Source organism: Triticum aestivum, chromosome 1B, assembly GCF_018294505.1.
Source record: "Triticum aestivum cultivar Chinese Spring chromosome 1B, IWGSC CS RefSeq v2.1, whole genome shotgun sequence".
Classification (NCBI taxonomy): Eukaryota; Viridiplantae; Streptophyta; class Magnoliopsida; order Poales; family Poaceae; genus Triticum; species Triticum aestivum.
The window spans coordinates 30,002,634-30,023,585 of record NC_057795.1 but is presented as its reverse complement, the minus strand read 5'-3'; the positions used below and the strand labels follow the sequence as shown (position 1 = coordinate 30,023,585).

Genomic DNA, 20,952 nt, shown 5'->3' with positions numbered 1-20,952 from the left:
TAGTACCGAACCTTTAGTCCCGGTTCGGGAACCGGGACAAATTTCCCTCACGAATCGGGACAAATGGCCCTCACGAACCGGGGCGAATGGCCTGTTTTCTACTAGTGCTAGCAAAGGGGTTAGGCAGGGGGGGTCCTGTACCCTCCTCCTTTTTAATCTTGTACCTGATGTTTGCATTAGAATTCTAAAGCTGCTGATAATAACTTGATTGATGGGGTATTCTCTCCTTCAAATCCAACTGGGGTTATTAGCATGCACGCAGTATGCTGATGATACCCTCCTCTTTTTAGATAACAGTCTAGAACATGATAGGACCCTGAAAGGGCTATTATCCTGTTTTGAGGACCTTTCTGGCATGAGGATTAACTTTCATAAATATGACCTGGTTCCTATCAACATTTACATGAATGAGGCCCTTGTTTTTGCCTAGACTCTCGGATGCAAACTTAGCTCTTTCCCTATTAAATATATGGGTGCTCCCCTCCATTACAACAAGATTAGGAAGGAAGACCTTCAACCCACTATAGATAAAATTATTAAGAGGGGTGCCGGATGGAGAGGGACGCTTCTCTCTTTTGACAAGACTCATTCTAGTTCAAGCATGTCTTGCTATTATTCCTCCTTACCTTATGGGATTTGTTAAATTCCCTAAATTGGCCATTAAGCTCATTAACTCACAATCGGCTCATTGTTTTCAGGATCACTATGAAGGGCATCACAAATACCATTTAGTTGCATGTGTGTCTCTCACTATTAAAAAAGATTTTGGGGGCTTTGGTATTACTGATATTGGTGGTATGAACATCTGTCTTTTAGCCTCTTGGGTGAGTAGATACTATAATGTTGAGGGTAAGATTTGGAAAAATATTATTGATTCTAAAAATAACCTCTAGAGTCCTAATATTTTTGCTTGCTTCAGTTCTGGGGCTTCACCCTTCTGGAAGGGTGTACTTTGGGCATCTCATCCTGCAAAAGTTGGTTTCTCCTGGAGCATAGGTAATAGCAAAAGGGTTAGATTCTGGGAGGACCATTGGTTTGGCAATGCTACCTTAGCTACCCAATATTAGGATATTTACATTCTAACTAACGAGCACAATTTCACTATTGGCACAGTCTGGGATGGTAATAAGCTTAAGCTCACTTTAAGGACATGTTCCACTCAATAACTACTGAACTTGTGGTTTGAGCTTCTGGAAATTGCTAACTCCATTCATCTCTCTGTTGTAGATGACTCCTTGGTTTGGAATCTGAAATCCAAAGGGGTGTACACTATGAAGTCTTTTTACAAGTTTGGTAATTTTAGAGGTGTGTTCCCTATGAACACCCTTGCTACCTGGTCTATTAAAACCCCTCCTAGGATTCAAATCTTCCCCTGGCTTCAAGCTAATAATAAACTGCGTACCAGGGATAACCTAAGTAAGAGGCAATCAGTCCCTGATTCGACCTAGTGTTCAGCTCTGAAATGGAATCTTGCTATCATTTGTTCTTTGGTTGTGTTGTTATTGCTGAATTCTAGAGAGCTATTGCTAGGCTGACTGGATTTGAGGAGACATTAGTATGATGTCCTTCTCTTCTTGTTGGTCTAGAGGAGTTGGCTTTGCTGCTATCAATGTTATTCATGGAGCTGGCCTGTGGGCTATCTGGAAAACTTGTAATGACATGGGTTTTCTTCCGTTGTTTGGTCCGGTATGCAGGCTATGTGGCGCAAAACTGCATGGAATCTATCGCCTTGTGGTCGTGTCAAGGAACTTCTGGAAAGATGATCACAGGACAGGGAACTTCTGGAAAGATGATCACAGGAAGTGGAGCAGCTAGCGCGAAGCCCCCGCACTTGTGATGTGGCCAGATCCGAGCTGAAGTGGGAAGGCGTGTTCTAAAGTCCATCAAAATGTTGGGAAAAAGCTCATCGTCTTTTCAGCATGCTTAGATGCTAGTTATCAGCAATGAAATGAATTTGTAGCTCCTTGAACTTGTTTAAATTGAGCCATGCGGCTTTGTTTGCAGTTGCCAATAATTTTAGTTTTGTTATGTATGTGTGTTTTGTGGCTGAGGCAGCGTGTTGCTGGCTTCCGAGTGCTTGCTCGTAAGACTGAGATTATGTGCTTCATTTTCATTGCAAAAAATGGATGATGCAAATCCCAGTCGCTGCCTTCATTTTCCGCTATGCTCGTGAGGGGATAAGGACTCTGTTTTGTTTTTTTAGTGGTACACCGCAACATGTGACCAAGAGTTCAGAGGTCACCACACATTATTTTGAGATGTATAAGTCTACAACTTAAGCATCCCCCAGTCTCTCATGACGTTCCGCCACAAGCCTCCATAAGCCCCGCCGCATCACAAAGCCTCAATTCATTGGAGCTTGGTAACTTCAAGGATAACAGACTGTGTGCTGAGTAGTTCTAGTTATGCTATGTTGAAACTTATTATTGTTAGGTTGTGGTGCTCTCGGGTTTTCATCCCACAACGTGTGTTTCAGTTGCAATCACATGCGGTGGTTTTTTTATTAGTGTGTTGAACTCGCTCTCCCCTTGTTTTATTTTCATCATGTTTTATAATGGAAAGGGACTGAGCCCAGTTAAAAAAAATACATTTACATCTATCAATCAAATACAAATGGATAAGAAAACCGAGATCTTTAATCTCAACCATGAACCTTCCAGTAAGCACATCAAATGCACCTTGTTGCCCCCCGTGGCGAAGGCAGCAATCTGACAAGCTTTGGCTGCTGCCATAGCCATACCTAACACAATCTGACAAGCTTTGGCTGCCATGTACACTAGTTCTATATGCGAAAGGACTCTTTCACGACCGACCGTGGCGACGCGCGATTCGCTTGGAGCATCCATAAGCAGCTTCCGACACGCTGTATCTCTTTCCAAATCAATCATAATCATTGTTTCCATGTATATAAATAATGGCCCCACTATTTCATTGACCATGCAACTAACCCATACGTGCATATGTACATGACTTGAACTCAAGACCTCTAATGCTTGCAAAATTGTTGACAAATTTTCACACACAATTTAAAATTACAAAATTGTTGAAAAATTTTAAGAAATAATTCAGATATAAAAAGATGTTCATGTTGATTGATATTGACAGAAATTACAAATAAGAAAAGCCTTGCCCCACGGGCACACTTGAACCCCCACCTTTGAACATGATGTGCTTCTTGACATGCTGACATCAAGATTTACCAACATGTGGGCATGCTCATGCAAGGCCTTCATGAAAAATCTGAAAGAATTCGGACACCAAACACACGTTGCGTCGCGTTTGGCTAGTGTTTTGGGGTTTTCTCATCGGGAAAATTCTAGAAGATGCATAAAATACCATAACTCAATGAAATTTATGATGGATGCTTTGCATGGCGAGGCTAGTGTGTGGGAAAAATTTGGGTCCATTTTGATATGAAAAAATTTGCATACAGACTTGCCCTACTGGACTACCCGAACCATCACCTTTGAACATGGTGTGATACCTGCCATGCATGAAATGACACTAAATTTTGCCAGCATGTGGGCATGCTCATGGAAGGCCTCCATGCAAAATTTGAAGGAATTCGGACACCGAACGCATGTTGCGTCACCTTCGGCTTTTGTTTTTAGGTTTTTTCACCGGGAAAATCCTAGAAAATTCATAAAATGTTAGACCTCAATGAAACTTATCATGTATGCTAGGAATGGTGATGCTAATGCGAGGAAAAAAATTGGGTCTATTTTATTGTTGTGAAAAAAGCGCATCTAGACTTACCCTACCAGCCTACCCGAACCACCACCTCTGAACAGGTGTGCTTCTTGCCATGCATGAAATGACATCAAGTTTTGTCAGCATGTGGGCATGCTCATGGCAGACCTCCGTGAAAATTTTGAAGGAATTCGGACACCGAACATGTTCGTCTAGTGTTTTAGGTTTTTTTTCACGGGGAAAACCCTAGGAAATGCGTAAAATATCATAACTCTATGGAACTTATCATGTATGCTAGGCATGGTGATGCTAGTGCGAGGAAAATTTTTGGGTCTATTTTATTGTTATGAAAAAAATGTGCATCCAGACATGTCCTATCGGCCTACCCGAACCACCACCTCTGAACATGGTGTGCTTCGTGCCATGCATGAAATGACATCACATTTTGTCAGCATGTGGTCATTCTCATGGTAGACCTCCATGGAAAACTTTAAGGAATTCAGACACCTATCGCAAGTTGCGTCACGTTCGGCTAGTGTTTTAGGGGTTTTTCACATGGAAAACTATAGAAAATGTATAAAATGTTAGAACTCAATAAAATTTATCATGGATGCTTGGAATGGTCATGCTAGTGTGTGGAAAAAATTCGCACCATTTTATTCATGTGAAAAAAGTGCATCCGGACTTGCCGTACAGGTCTACCCGAACCACCACCTTTGAAAATGGTGTGCTTCTTGGCATGCATGAAATGGCACCAAATTTTTCCAGCATGTGGCCATAATTATGGCAGGCCTCCATGCAAAATTTGGAATAATTCGGACGCTAAACGTACGTTGCGTGATGTTCGGCTAGTGTTTTTCGGTTTTTTCACCGAAAAACCCTAGAAAATGTATAAAATGTAAGAAATCAATGACTTTATTATCATGGATGCTTGTCATAGTGATGCTAGTGTGTGGAAAATTTTGGGTGAATTATATTGATGCGAGCATTTTTTTAAAGAGAACAAAATATGAAAAATGAAAAACAACAAAAATGAAAAAGATTCTGAAATTGAACAATAAACCGGTCGCTGATTGGTATATTTTAATTATTATTTTTCTATTTAATAGATGTTCAGAAATTTTAGAAGTATTCGATTTTTTTATCTGAACATGTTTCTATTTAAACGGACAATAAACAAAGGTTTTTGTTTAATTAAATAATGAACGAACAAGTTTTCTATATAATATGTGTTCAGAAATTTGATTATATTGATGTCAGAATTTTTGTATTTAAACGAATAATTTTTGACATATATGTACATTTTTTAAAATTTGACATATATGTGCATTTTTTTGAATGCAAATATTTGTACTTTATGAACAGAATTTTAAAAATCGAACATTTTTGGAACTTTTGAGATTTTTTTATATGTGTGAGCATTTCTTGAAAAATAAAAAGAAAACGAAAAAAAACAAATAGAAAAAACGTAAAAGAAATAGTGATAAACGGGTTGGTTCAACACAATGGGCTAGCCCAGCCGCGAACCATAGAATAGGCACAAGCCTTAGGGTGTTCTAGATGGTTAGAGTGTTGGTCCTTAGACCAAGAGGTCTTGAGTTTGATTCACATCGCATGCGTTATTTTCTCAAGTTTAATAAAAAGTAGGATCGATGCCTCATACATGTCACATATCCTATACTCATACGGTTTGATGAAATGACTGTACTGTCTTGATACGGTTTGTGGAGGGGGAGGGGGGGTGTACCGAAGCAGGCAGTTTCCATATTTAAAAATAAAAATACATATGACCGTAATATTAATAACTTTATTATCCATGAAAGAATGTTGTTTTGATGTTACAAACCCAAATTCATTGACAAAAACAATATAGGAATAATGAATCAACATGGGGACTGCAGATCCTTTCAAGAAAACTTGCATGTCGTGGAAGCAAGGCTTGCGGCAGAGCGATAGAATTAATCTCCCCTTGGTTAGGTATGTGTGGCCGACCAAAAGCGATGAACATTCGGAACTCGACAAAGTCCAAATTGTTGGTGCTCATGGATAACTGAGTTCGTGATAGTATGAATCGGTGCACACATGCTCTAATTTTCCAGCTTTTATAAATGCGCGGACGCGCACATACTTTTTACGTACTGACTCTTGCAAGAGTATACGTAATATTGAATATGTACACACCTAGGGAGTATAATCCTCATATTCAATTTTGTATATAGCTCCAATTTTGTCCAATGTTTAGATTATGCTTGTCAAATGGGCGGTCGTATTGTTTCCGCGCCATCACCGATCTAACAGTACTTGAAAAAGACTCTCTTGTCTTTCCACCAAAGCGCATAAAAACTCTCCCTCCTTTCCCATGACGAAGAAATGCATCATAGTGTATCAATCACTCTCACTCATATTGCCACCAACCAACAACAAATTAACGAACAATAACGTGGTTTGTTAGGAGAGAGGAATTATCTCCCAACAGCTCATCCAAGACACATTTATCATGTGTTTTGTATGTCTCGAAACATGAGAATTAGCAAATAAGTCAAGTTTGTATCCTCAAAACCATGAGTCAAGAAGATGGCAGGATATGACACTCACCAACGAGGCGGTCCGGCCCTTTATAAAATCTCCTAAGTTGGGACACCTTCGTCATGTACGAATCTACAGCATGCAACATGGCCTCACCACCCCATCTCAACAAACACCTCAAACCATTGTTCCAGCTCGTCGTAAACAACTTCCTTGTGTTCGTCGCCGCACCGGTGACAGTCATCGTGGTCCTCCGTAAAGCCGCACAGCTCGGTCCCGAGGAGATCCTCTCCCGGCTCCATGGTTTGCGGCAGGTCCACGTTCTGCTGGCCATCTTCCTACCGTTCGCTTTGGCCACCCTCTACCTGATGAGTCGCCCTCGTAGCGTGTACCTCATCGACTATGCTTGCTGCCGGCCAAAATCCAATTGTCGCGTCTCCATAGGCTCCTCCATCGAGAACGTTCGCTTCTCGCCTTACCTCGATGATGGAGGTGTCGACTTCATGACCCGCATGCTCAAGCGCTCGGGCCTCGGTGACCAGACCTACCTCCATCCTTCATTCCACTATATCCCCCCACGATGTTGCTTAAGCGATGGTCGTGACGAGGCGGAGCAGGTCATCTTTTCAGCTGTCGACGACTTGCTCGCCAGGACTGGCATAAGTCCTGGAACTATCGACATACTCGTCACCAACTGCAGTGGATTCAACCCGACCCCGAGCTTGGCTGACATCGTCGTGAACAAGTACAAGCTCAGAACCGACATCCGAAGCGTGCACATATCCGGGATGGGGTGCAGCGCAGGGGTGATTTCCCTAGAGGTCGTGAGAAACCTCCTGCAGGCGGCACCACGGGGCGCGCGCGCCCTCATGGTGTCTACGGAGGGCACATGTATCGTCAACTACACCGGCAAGAACCGAGGGATGCTGTTGCCGTACTCCCTGTTCCGCATGGGCGCGGCCGCGGTGCTGCTGTCGACATCCAAGTCCGTGGCCCGCTTCCGGCTCATGCATGTCGTGCGAACGCTCACCGCCACACAAGACAGAGCGTACTTGTGCATTTCCATGAAAGAGGACGATGAGGGAGAAACGGGAGCATACCTATCCAAGGACCTTGTGTCAGTTGCCGGCGAAGCACTCAAGGCCAATATCGCGACAATGGGGGCCCTTGTCCTCCCGCCCTCAGAGAAGATTCTCTTTGCGATCTCATTCATTGCACGGGAGGTGCTGAGAAGCAAGATCAAGCTATATGTCCCGGATTTCCGGACGGCCTTCCAACACTTCTGCATCCATTCTGGTGGTCGGGCAGTGATCGACGCGGTGCAAAATAGCTTAAGCTTATCAGACAGGGATGTTGAGGCATCACGGATGACGCTTCACCGGTTCGGGAACACATCTAGCAGTTCATTGTGGTATGAACTTGCATACATCGAGGCCAAGAGGCGGATGCGGAAGGGCGGCCGGGTGTGGATGATCGGGTTCGGCTCTGGGTTCAAGTGCAACAGCGCCGTGTGGCAGTGCATGAGGCCGGACAGCAACACCACTGTTGCCACGCCATGGGCTGATTCTATTCATCTGTATCCTCTCAACAACATCTCGGAGGAAGTGGGCTAAAAACTTCCTGCACGGACAAGCACAATTCAATTCATACCATAGCATTGATTTGTCTGGTTAACTTTGCTTTATTCATAGCACGCTGAGACACAGAAAATATATGTAATGGTGTTGGAGTAAAAATAGGAAAATAAATCATGTCTGTGGAGAAGTAGAGCAACATATAAAACACATTTAGACATGTATCTGCAAGTCTTTTTTTCTACTAATTAAACGGCCACACCCATGACCTCTGCCTCAGGGAGTACACAGAACTATCTTTACTAAAAGACAATATTGATGATCATGATTCTTCTCAGTCCCAATCAAAAGTAGGTGGTGGAGTGAAAGTCATTATGAGCCTAACTACGTCAACATGTTCTAACACAGAATTAGTGATTTGCATTTTTGTTAGGATCGCGTAGCAAATGGAGGATGGCATGTGGAGCCTCCATTTTTCGTGAGCCTTTTTCTCTTTCTCGCAGTTTAAAGAATGACTAGATGGAGTAAAATCCGAGCAGAACGTACTTGGGGCATGAGCTGGGTTGCTAAGAAAAATCCCCCTAAAAAAAGAACAATTCTACTGAGTGAGCAGCGTGGACTCCACAAATAAACACCACGACTGACAACAAAAGAGGGGAATGTTGTTAGAACATTTCCTGTGTTTTGGGTGATGATGACAACCCTCCTTGTATTCTAATCATGTGTTTAGTTTTTCAGGTTTTCTATGTTCAGGTTCACATCGACTAGATATTCTCTCTGGAAGGAAAAGATCGAAGACAGAGTTGTCTGCGTGTTCACTTCTTTGTACCGTTTCAACCACCTCCCCAAGGGTGATACCCTGAGGTTGCACCTTCCAGGCTCTTGCCAAGCGGTTGTACCGCTGCCCCAGGGCGGTAGTACCGCCCACCCAATGGTAGAACTCTGGGGTTGCAAGGTATACATCATATTGAATATGTATACACCTAGGGAGTACAATCCTCAGCCTTGTACAATTTTATGAAATAATTTGTTCTATTTCAATTAATAATTCTCGTCCTTTTTGAGGCACCTAATTGAATTTCATATATACCTGCACATTTTGTTCAATATTTGGATTATTTTTGTCAAAATGAATGGGCGTGTTGTTTTAGCGCCATCAACGATCTTGTAGTACTTGAAAAAGACTCTTTTGTCTTTCCACCGAAGATCATAAAAATTCTCCCTCCTTTCCCTTGGAAGAAGAAATGTGCAGTGTATCAATCACTCTCACTCATGATGACACCAACTAACAACAAATGAATGAACTATAATGTGGTTTGTTTAGGAGAGAGGAATTAATCTCCGGTACACGTTAACAGCTCATCCAGCACACATTTATCATGTGTTTTGTAAGTTTCAAAACATGAGAGTTAGCAAATAAGTCAAGTTTGTATCCTCGAAACCATGAGTCTTGAGAAGATGGCATGACGTGACACTCACCAACGAGGTGGGCCGGCCCTTTATAAAGATCTCCTATATTGGGACACCTTCGTCATGTACGAATGTACCACACTAGGAGTGTGCCTCAGCATGCAACATGGCCTCACCACCTCATCTCGACAAGCACCTCAAACCATTGTTCCAGCTCATCGTAAACAACTTCCTTCTATTCGTCGTCACGCCGGTGACAGCCATCGTCGTCCTCTGCAAAGCCGCACAGCTCGGACCTGAGGAGATTCTCTCCCAGCTCCATGGTTTGCGACAGGTCCACATTCTGCCGGCCGTCTTCCTCCCGCTCGCCTTGGCCTCCCTCTACCTCACGAGTCACCCTCGTAGCGTGTACCTCATCGACTACACTTGCTGCCGGCCAAAATCCAATTGCCGCGTCTCCATAGGCTCCTCCATCGAGAGCGTTCGCTTCTCGCCTTACCTCGATGATGGAGGTGCCGGCTTCATGACGCGCATGCTCAAGCGCTCGGGCCTCGGTGACCAGACCTACCTCCACCCTTCATTCCACTATATCCCCCCGCGATGCTGCTTAAGTGATGGTCGTGACGAGGCGGAGCAGGTCATCTTTGCAGCCGTAGACGACTTGTTCGCCAGGACCGGCATAAGTCCTGGAGCTATCGACATACTCATCACCAACTGCAGTGGATTCAACCCGACCCCGAGCTTGGCTGACATCGTCGTAAACAAGTACAAGCTCAGAGCCGACATCCGAAGCGTGCACATATCCGGGATGGGGTGTAGCGCGGGGGTTATTTCCCTAGAGGTAGTGAGAAACCTCCTGCAAGCGGCACCGCGGGGCGCATGTGCCCTGATCGTGTCCACGGAGGGCACCTCTCTCATCAACTACACCGGCAAGAACCGGGGGATGATGCTGCCGTATGCCCTGTTCCGCATGGGCGCAGCCGCGGTGCTGCTGTCGACGTCCAAGTCCGTGGCCCGCTTCCGGCTCATGCACATCGTGCGAACGCTCACTGCCGCACATGACAGAGCTTACCTGTGCATTTCCATGAAAGAGGACGATGAGGGAGAAACATGAGCATACCTGTCCAAGGACCTTGTGTCGGTCGCCGGCGAAGCTCTCAAGGTCAACATCGCGGCAATAGGGTCCCTCGTCATCCCGCCCTCGGAGAAGCTGCTCTTTGCGATATCGTTCATTGCAAGGAAGGTGCTGAGAAGAAAGATGAAGCTATATGTCCCTGATTTCCGGACGGCCTTCCACCATTTTTGCATCCATTCCGGTGGCCGGGCAGTGATCGATGCGGTGCAAAATAGCTTAAGCTTAACCGACAGGGATGTTGAGGCATCGCGGATGACGCTTCACCGGTTCGGGAACACGTCCAGCAGTTCATTGTGGTACGAACTTGCATACGTCGAGGTCAAGAGACGGATGCGGAAGGGCGACCGGGTGTGGATGATCGGTTTTGGTTCTGGGTTCAAGTGCAACAGCGCCGTGTGGCAGTGCATGAGGCCGGACAGCAACACCACTGTTGGCACGCCATGGGCTGATTCTATTCATCTGTATCCTCTCAACAACATCTCGGACGAAGTGGGCTAAAAACTTCCAGCACGGACGAGTACAATTCAATCCATACCATAGTATTGATTTGTCTGGTTAACTTTACTTTATTCATTCATAGCATGCTGCGACAAAGAAAATATATGTAATGTTGTTGGAGTAAAAATAGGAAAATAAATCACGTTTGTGGAGAAGTAGAGAGCAACATATGAAACACATTTAGACATGTATCTGGAATCCTTTTTTCTACTAAATAAACGGCCACACCACAACCTCTGCCTCAAGGAGTAAATGCCAATATTAAAGATCATGATTCTTCTAAACATGTTCTAACACATTAAAAGTAGGTGGTGAGGTGTAAATCCTTATGAGCCTAACAACGTCAACATGTTCTAACACAGACTTAGTGATTCGCATTTTTTTAGGATCACGTGGAAAATGGAGGATGGCATGTGGCGCCTTCCATTTTTCGTGAGCCTTTTTCTCTTTCTTGCAGTTTAAATAATTACTAGATGGAGTAAAATGTGAGCAGAACGTACTTGGGGCATGAGCTGGGTAGCTAATAGAAATTCCCCAAAAAAAGAACAATTCTGCTGAGCAAGCAGCATGGAATCCACAAATAAACACCACGACTGACAACAAAAGAGGGAAATGCCCGCTTTAAACAAAACCCATTAGTAGTAGAACGGCTCATTAACAATCTGTCAAAATTAGGCGGACAGAGCCTCGCTCGTAAACTCGGCCGATTAATGTTTTGTTTTTCTTCCATCGACACAGAGCGCCAGGTTTTTGTGAGTGTGGTTTGCATTTTCTACTCCCTTCATCCGAAAATGTTTGTCTTAAATTTATTTAGATATGAATGTATCTAGATATATTTTAGTGTTAGATGTATCCGTGTCTAGAAAAATCTAAGACAGTCATTTTAGAACGGAGTTAATATTTTACTAGGAACCTTCTATATGCCTCTCCATCTGGCTTTAATTTTCTGTTTTTTATTGTTCGGCTGGTTTCCATTTTAGGTTTTTATTATTTTTCCTTCTCCTTATATTTTTTCCCTTTTTCTTTCCTTTTTCCCTTCTTTATCTTAAATCACAAACATTTTTCTAATTTGTGAACTTTTTCTCAATTCATGAACTTTTTCAAAATCATGAAAAAAATCAAGTTAATGAACTTCGCTCAATTCATGAACTTTTCATTGGAATTATGAACTTTTTTCAAGCTCACAAACTTTTTCAATTTCGCGAACATTTTTGAAGCCACAATTTTTTTTTCATATTCACAAAGTTTTTAAGGTTTTGAAACATTTCTTGACTGCGTGAACTTTTTCTGAAATTTGTGAACTTTGCTCATTTTTCGCAGAAAAAATTTGAAGCCGATTTTTTTTTTCAAATTCACGAACTACTTTCGAGTTCATAAACATTTCTAAAAAATGTGAACTTTTTTCGAGTTCGCGAATATTGTTATTCAAGTTCATCAACATTTCTTAAAAATCACGAATTTTTTCGAGTTTGCGTTTTTTCCCCAATTAATTGACATTTTCTGAGGCTACCAAATATTTCAAATTCATGATTTTTTTAAAAAAACTGAACTTTCTTTCAAATTCTTAAACTTTTATCAATTTTTTGAATTGACAAACCATTTCCAATTCTGAAACTTTTTTCTAATCCATCAACTTTGTTTCAAACTTTTATGAATTTTTTCGAATTTATGATCTTATTCCCGTATTCGTGAACATTTTTGTTGTTGAATTCTTGAACCTTGCATTTGGAAATTTATGTACTTTTTTCAAAAATTCCTGTTTTTTAAAAAATCATCAGATTTTTTAAAATTCCTATTTTTTCAATAGTTAGCGGCCTGTCAACTGGTCAACCATCAATTGGCAACTGGTTTAACCGGCGTGATGTGTCTCGAGTGCGTGAGTGATCGAACAGAAAGCGTTTAATGGGCTACAGCCCTCTTATTACACGCATGAGCACCATCGCCTGCCCTTTTATTTTTAGTACATGTTTTGAACACTTTTTAGCATACATGGTCAATATGTTTCCAAATACACATTTAAAATTATTTTTATGGTTATAGTTTTTTCTAAATGCGAGCATTTTATACATTGTATAACCATTTTTTTAATGTTACAAACATTATTTTTGAAATGCGAGGCTGCCCTACGTCTCGTTATAAGTGAGACATAGGCGGGCCTAACGTGGGTTTGTCTTTTGCGGGGAAACTAAAAAGTTACACATGTCCCATTTTGTGTGGATGAAAGAATGTCTGATGTCCAAATAAAAATAAGTTAGCTGATAAGTAGACACCCTAAAGATTTTGACCTAGTTTAAGAACACTTGTACATGATGACATACATGGGTAATATTTTTGAACTTCTACGCCAAGGGGCTAATTGTATGATCTGATGGCTATGATTAGATAATGTACCAAATAAATGGTTAGATGTTTATTAATATGGATTTTTTGGCCTATTTCTCTCTTTTTTAATTCATATTGTCTTTTTAGTATATAGTAGAATAAAATCTATATTATAGCTAGTACGTACCACCACTGCTCCGGTTCGACGCTTCTAGTACAACAATTCGCCACTAGGAACGATCCAGAGGGAGTTTCGGACAAATGATCGGTTAACTAAGGTGGTGTTTGGTTCTCTAGTCCTACGACTTTTTGTAGTCCCTAGGACTTTTTGAAAAAGACTCTCAAGGAGGTGCTTCTAAGGACTTTTAGCAAAAAGTCTCAAAAAAGTCTCACCCTGTTTAGTTTCTAGGGACTTTTTCTAGTCCTAACACAAAAACACCCCCTAACTAGCTAGGTCTATCTGATTCCTGTAGAAGTCTATCTGATTGCTTACTAAAGACGAGAAATTGTTAAGAATAGTCTAAAATAAATCATCGAGATATGATTGTACGTTCGGTTTAGGTCAGAGATAAGACTAAACAGAACCTTCCTTTTTGTATGATTTGTAGTTATCTCCTGATCATCTTGTACTCCAAGTTTCCTTGTATATGTCGTGATCTAGGGCTTCTCTGATCCTATATAAACAAGTAATCCGCGGCCTACTACGGTAGGTTGATACGCTTCCATCTTTACAGAAATAGGTTTGACACGTGCCTTTCCTTTCGATTATCTCTTTCCTTTTCAAAAACAAAATTGTGAAAGGAGAAAAGTTGTGAAACCATGGAGACACAACATGCAGGCATGGATTGATTAGAGCATCTCCACTAGGCTCCCCAAGAAGCCCCCCCAGAGGTACTTTTTCAGCGCCGGCGGACGAAAAAAGCCCCACTCGCGCCCCCACGACCTTAAAAAACGCCGGATTTGGCCAAACATAGAGCGGGCGATCCCACCCGAACCCAAGATCCTGGGGGGCAGCTGGGGTGGAGAGAGACTGTTTTGCATGCTTTTGGCCCACCGTTAGCCTCACACTCCCTCTCTCCTCACTTTTTCTCTGGGGCCCACCCATGTGATGCTCTCTATTCTCTTCTCCTCTCCTTCTCTCCCCCAGCAACGGAACCGCCCGCGCAGAATACCTCGCCGGTGTGTGGCCGGAGAGGCGCGAGCTACGACGACGCGTCCCGGCGGCGACGAGGCGGTCGAAGTTGTCTGTTGACTCGGCGAGGAGGAGGTGGAGCGCGTCGAGGCCGCTGGAGTAGGAGAGGCAGCGAGCGGCCGGGCTGATGGTGCCGACGAGCGGCAAGAAGCGGGCGAGCGCGTGCGGCAGGGAAGCGGCGAGCAGCGGGAGCTCAGAGGATGGGTCGGCATGGCGGTAGAAAAAGAGGAGCTGGACGGGGCCGGTGAAGAGCCAGGCGGCGTCGAAGAAGGTGATTGGGAGCTCCGCGGACGGGCACGGCGGCGCCGGCGCCATGCGGAGCCGCAGCACGCGCACTCCCGCTTCCGAGCTCGTCGGCTCGGGCCATCTTTGTGTCCGCCCACGCAATGCGCCGTGGCGGCTACGCCAGCACCTTCTCCCTCGACACGGCGCTCGGCTCGCTCGGCGGCGACGCCGAGTGGACGCTCCGCGGCGAGTGGCTGCTGCCGTTCCAGGGCCAGGGCCACTACGACGCCGAGTTGGACGCATGGGTCAGGCTCCACTCGCCGGGGTACATGTGCGCCTGCGATGTCCCGGCGCCGCTCGCCGCCCTGCGCTCCGGCGACCCAGACCCGAAGGTGAGCGACTCCGCCGCCTGGCTCCCCTGCATGGGGGGCGGCCAGTTCTACGTCGTGGAGTCCATGGCGCTGGCCGAGCAGGAGGACGAGCATGTGATGCTCCGTCTCGCCACGCTCCGCCTTGAACGCGACCTCCATGGAGGGCGGATGCGGCAGCGGCTCCAGCGGCGGCGGACGAGCTCATCGGCCCTGGTGCGGGGTGGACGCGGCGGTCGGCACGAAGGCGGCCAGGCGGGCGAGCGAGTGAGGTGTGGCCTCGGGGCTTAAAACTATTGGGAAAGTTTCCATCCCAAGAGCAAAATTACCGCCGACACATTTTTATCCGGCGCAAAAAACGTCCCTGGAAGAACACAACGGCTGGAGATGCTCTTGGAAGTGGAATGTGGGTGTGGTGAGTTTGAGAATAGGGTTTAGGGTTTTCCATGGGGCAAAGCTTCTCCACGTGTTCCTTTATATAACAATCAGCATATACAATTACATATGTACAGGATACGTGTACACGACACGCTAGACTTATCTTAACACTCCCCCTCAATCTAAACTTTTACTCTGTACAAGATTTAGATTGGTACTAAAACGGTCTAGCATCTGTCGGGTGGCTGGTTTAGTAAACACATCAGCCAGCTGATCATTAGAAAAAATGAACCAGACCTCAAGAGCTCCAGAAGCGACACGCTCGCGCACAAAGTGAAAATCAATCTCGATGTGCTTAGTACGCGCATGGAAAACTGGGTTGGCAGTCAGGTATGTGGCCCCCAAATTATCACACCATAGAATAGGAACTCGTTGTTGAGATACTCCAAGCTCCTTGAGTAGTGACTCTACCCAGATGGCCTCAGCAGCTCCATTCGCCAAGGCTTTGTACTCGGCTTCTGTACTGGATCTCGACACTGTCGTTGTTTCTTCGAACTCCAAGAAATGAGGTTCGGTCCAACAAAGATGGCAAAGCCTCCAGTGGATCGACGATCATCAGGATATCCTGCCCAATCTGCATCAGTGAAGATACTAATGCTAGTGGAAACAGCCTCGCGAAACTTCAGCCCTGTGTGCAACGTTCCTTTGACATAGTGCAAAATCCTCTTAACAGCTTCCCAATGAACATCGGTGGGCTGTGAGAGAAACTGGCACACCTTGTTCACTGCGAGCGAAATATCTGGACGAGTGGGAGTTAAATAATGCAGTCCACCAACAACACTGCGATACCGGAAAGAATCATCGGTACTAAGAGGCTATCCAGACACTCGTGCAAGCTGATCGGAAGTAGACAATGGTGTGGAAGTAGGCTTACAATTCTCCATACTCACACGGTGCAAAAGATCCAAGGCATACTTCCGTTGAGTCAATGTCACCCCCCCTGAATTGTAGGACGCTTCCAGACCAAGAAAGTACTCCAACGGCCCAATGTCCTTGATAGGAAAAATGTCCGCAAGGGAGTGAACAAGACCATCAACAGCTCGTGGTGAGGATCCGGCAATGACGATATCATCCACATAGACAAGCATATAGATCTGAACATCACGATAGCGGAAGAAAAATAGGGATGTATCTGCTTTGGAGGAGACGAAGCCCAGCTGGAAAAGACGAGCACTGAGCCGAGCATACCATGCACGAGGTGATTGTTTGAGTCCATAGAGAGCGCGCTGAAGCTTGCACACATGAGAGGGAAACCGAGCATCCTCAAAGCCAGGTGGCTGCTGCATATAGACGTCCTCGGAGAGATACCCATGAAGAAAAGCGTTGCTGACTGATACGTCTCCAACGTATCTATAATTTTTGATTGCTCCATGCTACTTTATCTACTGTTTTAGGCAATATTGGGCTTTATTATCCACTTTTATATTATTTATGGGACTAACCTATTAACCGGAGGCCCAGCCCAGATTTGTTGTTTTATGCCTATTTCAGTGTCTCGAGGAAAAGGAATATCAGACGGAGTCAAAACGGAACGAAATCAACTGGAGAAGTTAATTTTGGAAGGAAACCCACCTGATGGACTTGGAGTGCACGTCAGGGGAGTCCCGGGCTACCCACGAGGGTGGGGGGCGCCCCCCCTGGGCGCGCCCCCTGCCTCACGAGCACCCCGGAGGTCCACCGACGTACCCCTTGCACCCATATATACCTACGTACCCTAAAACTTCCAGAACAGAAGATAGATCGGGAGTTCTGCCGCCGCAAGCCTCTGTAGCCACCAAAAACCAATCGGGACCCTGTCCCGGCACCCTGCCGGAGGGGGAACCCATCACCGGTGGCCATCTTCATCATCCCGGTGCTATCCATGACGAGGAGGGAGTAGTTCACCCTCGGGGCTGAGGGTATGTACCAGTAGCTATGTGTTTGATCTCTCTCTCTCTCTCTCGTGTTCTCTCTCGTGTTCCCTCTATGGCACGATATTGATGTATCCCGAGCTTTTCTATTGTAGTTGGATCTTATGATGTTTCTCCCCCTCTACTCTCTTGTGATGAATTGAGTTTCCCCTTTGAAGTTATCTTATCGGATTGAGTCTTTTATGAGAACACTTGATGTATGTCTTGCCGTGATTATCTGTGGTGACAATGGGATATCATGTGCCACTTGATGTATGTTTTGGTGATCAACTTGCGGGTTTCGTGACATTGGGAACCTATGCATAGGGGTTGGCACACGTTCTTGACTCTCCGGTAGTAGCTTTGGGGCACTCTTTGAAGTACTTTTATGTTGGTTGGATGAATCTGAGATTGTGTGACGCATATCATATAATCATGCCCACGGATACTTGAGGTGACAATGGAGTATCTAGGTGACATTAGGGTTTTGGTTGATTTGTGTCTTAAGGTGTTATTCTAGTATGAACTCTATGATGGATTGAGCGGAAAGAATAGCTTTATGTTATTTTACTACGAACTCTTGAATAGATAGAACAGAAAGGATAACTTTGAGGTGGTTTCATACCCTACCATAATCTCTACGTTTGTTCTCCGCTATTAGTGGCTTTGGAGTGACTCTTTGTTGCATGTTGAGGGCTCGTTATATGATCTATCTATGTTATTATTGTTGAGAGAACTTGCACTAGTGAAAGTATGAACCCTAGGCCTTTTTTCCTATCATTGCAATACCGTTTACGCTCACTTTTATCGCTCGTTACCTTGCTGTTTTGATTATTTCAGATTACAATTACCTTTATCTACTATCTATTTTGCACTTGTATCACCATCTCTTCGCCGAACTAGTGCACCTATAAAATTTGCCATTGTATTGGGTGTGTTGGGGACACAAGAGACTCTTTGTTATTTGGTTGCAGGGTTGTTTGAGAGAGACCATCTTCATCCTACGCCTCCTATGGATTGATAAACCTTAGGTCATCCACTTGAGGGAAATTTGCTACTGTCCTACAAACATGTGCACTTGCAGGCCCAACAACGTCTACAAGAAGAAGGTTGTGTAGTAGACATCAAGCTCTTTTCTGGCGCCGTTGCCGGGGAGGCTATGTAAAGGGTTCTCACACTCTGTCAACTAAGCTCTTTTTTGGTGCGGTGAGTGCTTGAAGGTATATCTTTAGATCTTGCAATCGAATCTTTTTGTTTCTTGGTTTATCACTAGTTTAGTTTATAAAAGAAAACTACAAAAAAATGGTATTAAGTTTGTCTCATATGCTTCACCTTTTTAATATCTTTCGTGAGTATGATGGAAAGGAAAATTGTGCTCAAGTGCTAGAAGAAGAAATCTATAAAATGTTTTGCACTAAATCTTTGAATGATGAGCATGATTGCAATGTTGTTAGTACGAATTCTTTGAATATCGATGATGCTAATGATGATTGCACTAGTTATGATGAAAATATCTCTTATGAGCATGTCAACTTTTGTGGAGTGCATGTTTGCATGAACACACCAAATAGAGAAGATATTTATTGCAAGAGGCATAAGTACTTAGAAACCAAATTGTTGCAAGAAGAGCTAGATGAATGTGCTGAAAGATTCAATATTTTTCGCGCTCCTTGTGAACTTTGCAATGAACATGGTCATTTAAAGCTCCAATGCTATTTGTTTCATGATCAAGTCGTGTCCAAATATTGTGATAATTTGATTACCCTTGAGCATCATAAAGAGCTTAGCCTTCTTTTGGGTTATGAAGAAATGAAACGTATAACTGAGGGTATTCCAAAATTTAATCTTGATAAAATTCTTGATTTTGATCTAGAGAAAATTTATATGTATTGTGCGGAGAATTGCATTGGAAATCCTTATATTACCAATTACCTAAAGAAAATAAAGCAAATGGAAGATGATGAGAATACTAATGAAAGGGAAGAGGCTTCCCAATCTCCTCCTATTATTTCTTATGATGAATCAGGTAACGAGGAGGAGCTTTCTATTCAGCCAATCTCATCAATAAGGAGAAACAAAGGTAGAAAAGTATCCCTCCCAAATGATGTTGCTCCTACTACTCATTGTGATGATGATATTTGCTTTACTATTGGTGATATCCATATTTTTAATGATGAGAGTGATTATGCTTATGATATGAAAGGGCCCAAGCTTGGGGAAGCTATGTTTGATGAGTATGAAATATTTAAGAATATATTTGCTGAAATTAATGTTTGTCCCAAGCTTGGGGATGCTACGTTTAATGAAGATGATATTTTTAGCATCCTAAGTTTTGATATGCAAAGTTGTTATGATGATAGCATGCCTCCTACCTATGATGATTATATTGATGATAGTGGGTTCGGAAGAGTGTCAACTTTAGGAAGTATTGATCCCACTATTTTGGAGGACGTTGAATCTATTTGTGATGAATATGAAAGTGGATTCGGAAGAGTGTCAACTTTATTTAGTGATTCCACTATCTTGGGAGAGGTTTCAATCGATTATGATGAGAACGAAGTTGCTACTTATGATGATTATTGTGATGAAATGTATGCTATAAAAAGTAGTGATGATTATATTTATAAATCTTGTCATGATTATGATTACCCTTTTGCTGAACATTACTCTTCTAATGTGGAAACAATTTTTAGTGTTCAAGTCTTTTATGATACTCCCATTATTCCGAATGAGGAGAATTTTGCTTATGTGGAGAGTAGTAAATTGTCTATGCTAGTAGATCATGAAAAGAATGCTTTAGGTGCTGGTTATATTGTTGAATTCATTCATGATGCTACTGAAAATTATTATGAGGGAGTAACATATGCTTGTAGGAATTGCAATAATGTCAAGTTTCCTCCCTATGTGTTGAAAATCTTGAAGTTATGCTTGTTGTGCCATCCTATGCTAGTTGATTATTGTTCCCCTAAGTTGTTTGCTCACAAAATCCCTATGCATAGGAAGAGGGTTAGGCTTAAATGTGCTAGTCATATGCTTCATGATGCTCCCTTTATGTTTCAATTCTTATCTTTTATGTGAGCATCATTGTCATCATCATGCCTAGCTAAAAAGGCATTAAAGAAAAGTGCTTGTTGGGAGACAACCCAATATTTATCCTTACTGTTTTTGTTTGTACACATGATTATGTTACTGTAGTAATCATGTTTTATAGCTTTTGTTCCAATAAAGTGCAAAGTAGAACCTTTGGGAAGACTTGGGTGAAGTTTACACTAGTAGAAAAGGGGGCAATGGTCCAAGCCGGGTCAGCCCATTAGTCCCGCTTCAATCCAGAACCGGGACCAATGGGGGCATTGGACCCGGTTCATGAGCCCCGGGGCCGGCCGGGCCACGTGGGCCATTGGTCCCGGTTCGTCTGGACCTTTTGGTCCCGGTTGGAGGGACGAACCGGGACCAATGTGCCTTGGTTCTAGCCCGCCACCATTGGTCCCGACTGGTGGCCTGAACCGGGACCAAATGCTTCCCTTTAGTCCCGGTTCAAGCCACGAACCGGGACCAATTAATTGCCTATATATACCCCTCGCCCGCGAGCAGAGCACTCTCACTGCTCTGTTTTTCGTGGCCGGCGAGGAGAGAGCTTTGTGGTGCTCTAGCTCACCTCCTATGCACACGAGGTGTTCGATGGAAT

General features: G+C 43.8%; 1 protein-coding gene and 1 pseudogene across 1 annotated transcript; both read left to right on the top strand.

Annotated features, from left to right (window-relative positions):
• The first annotated feature begins 6,362 nt into the window (after positions 1 to 6,362).
• LOC123085574 (3-ketoacyl-CoA synthase 5) lies at positions 6,363 to 7,991 on the top strand. The gene has a single exon (XM_044507242.1). The coding sequence runs from the start codon at positions 6,363 to 6,365 to the stop codon at positions 7,827 to 7,829; it is 1,467 nt and encodes a 488-aa protein (XP_044363177.1). The 3' UTR covers positions 7,830 to 7,991.
• A 1,375-nt stretch (positions 7,992 to 9,366) lies between these two features.
• LOC123085564 (3-ketoacyl-CoA synthase 5-like) lies at positions 9,367 to 10,833 on the top strand (annotated as a pseudogene).
• Positions 10,834 to 20,952: the final 10,119 nt, after the last annotated feature.

Coding starts and splice junctions, on each gene's coding strand:
- LOC123085574 (XM_044507242.1), top strand. CDS start 6,363: ATGGCCTCACCACCCCATCTCAACAAACACCTCAAACCATTGTTCCAG.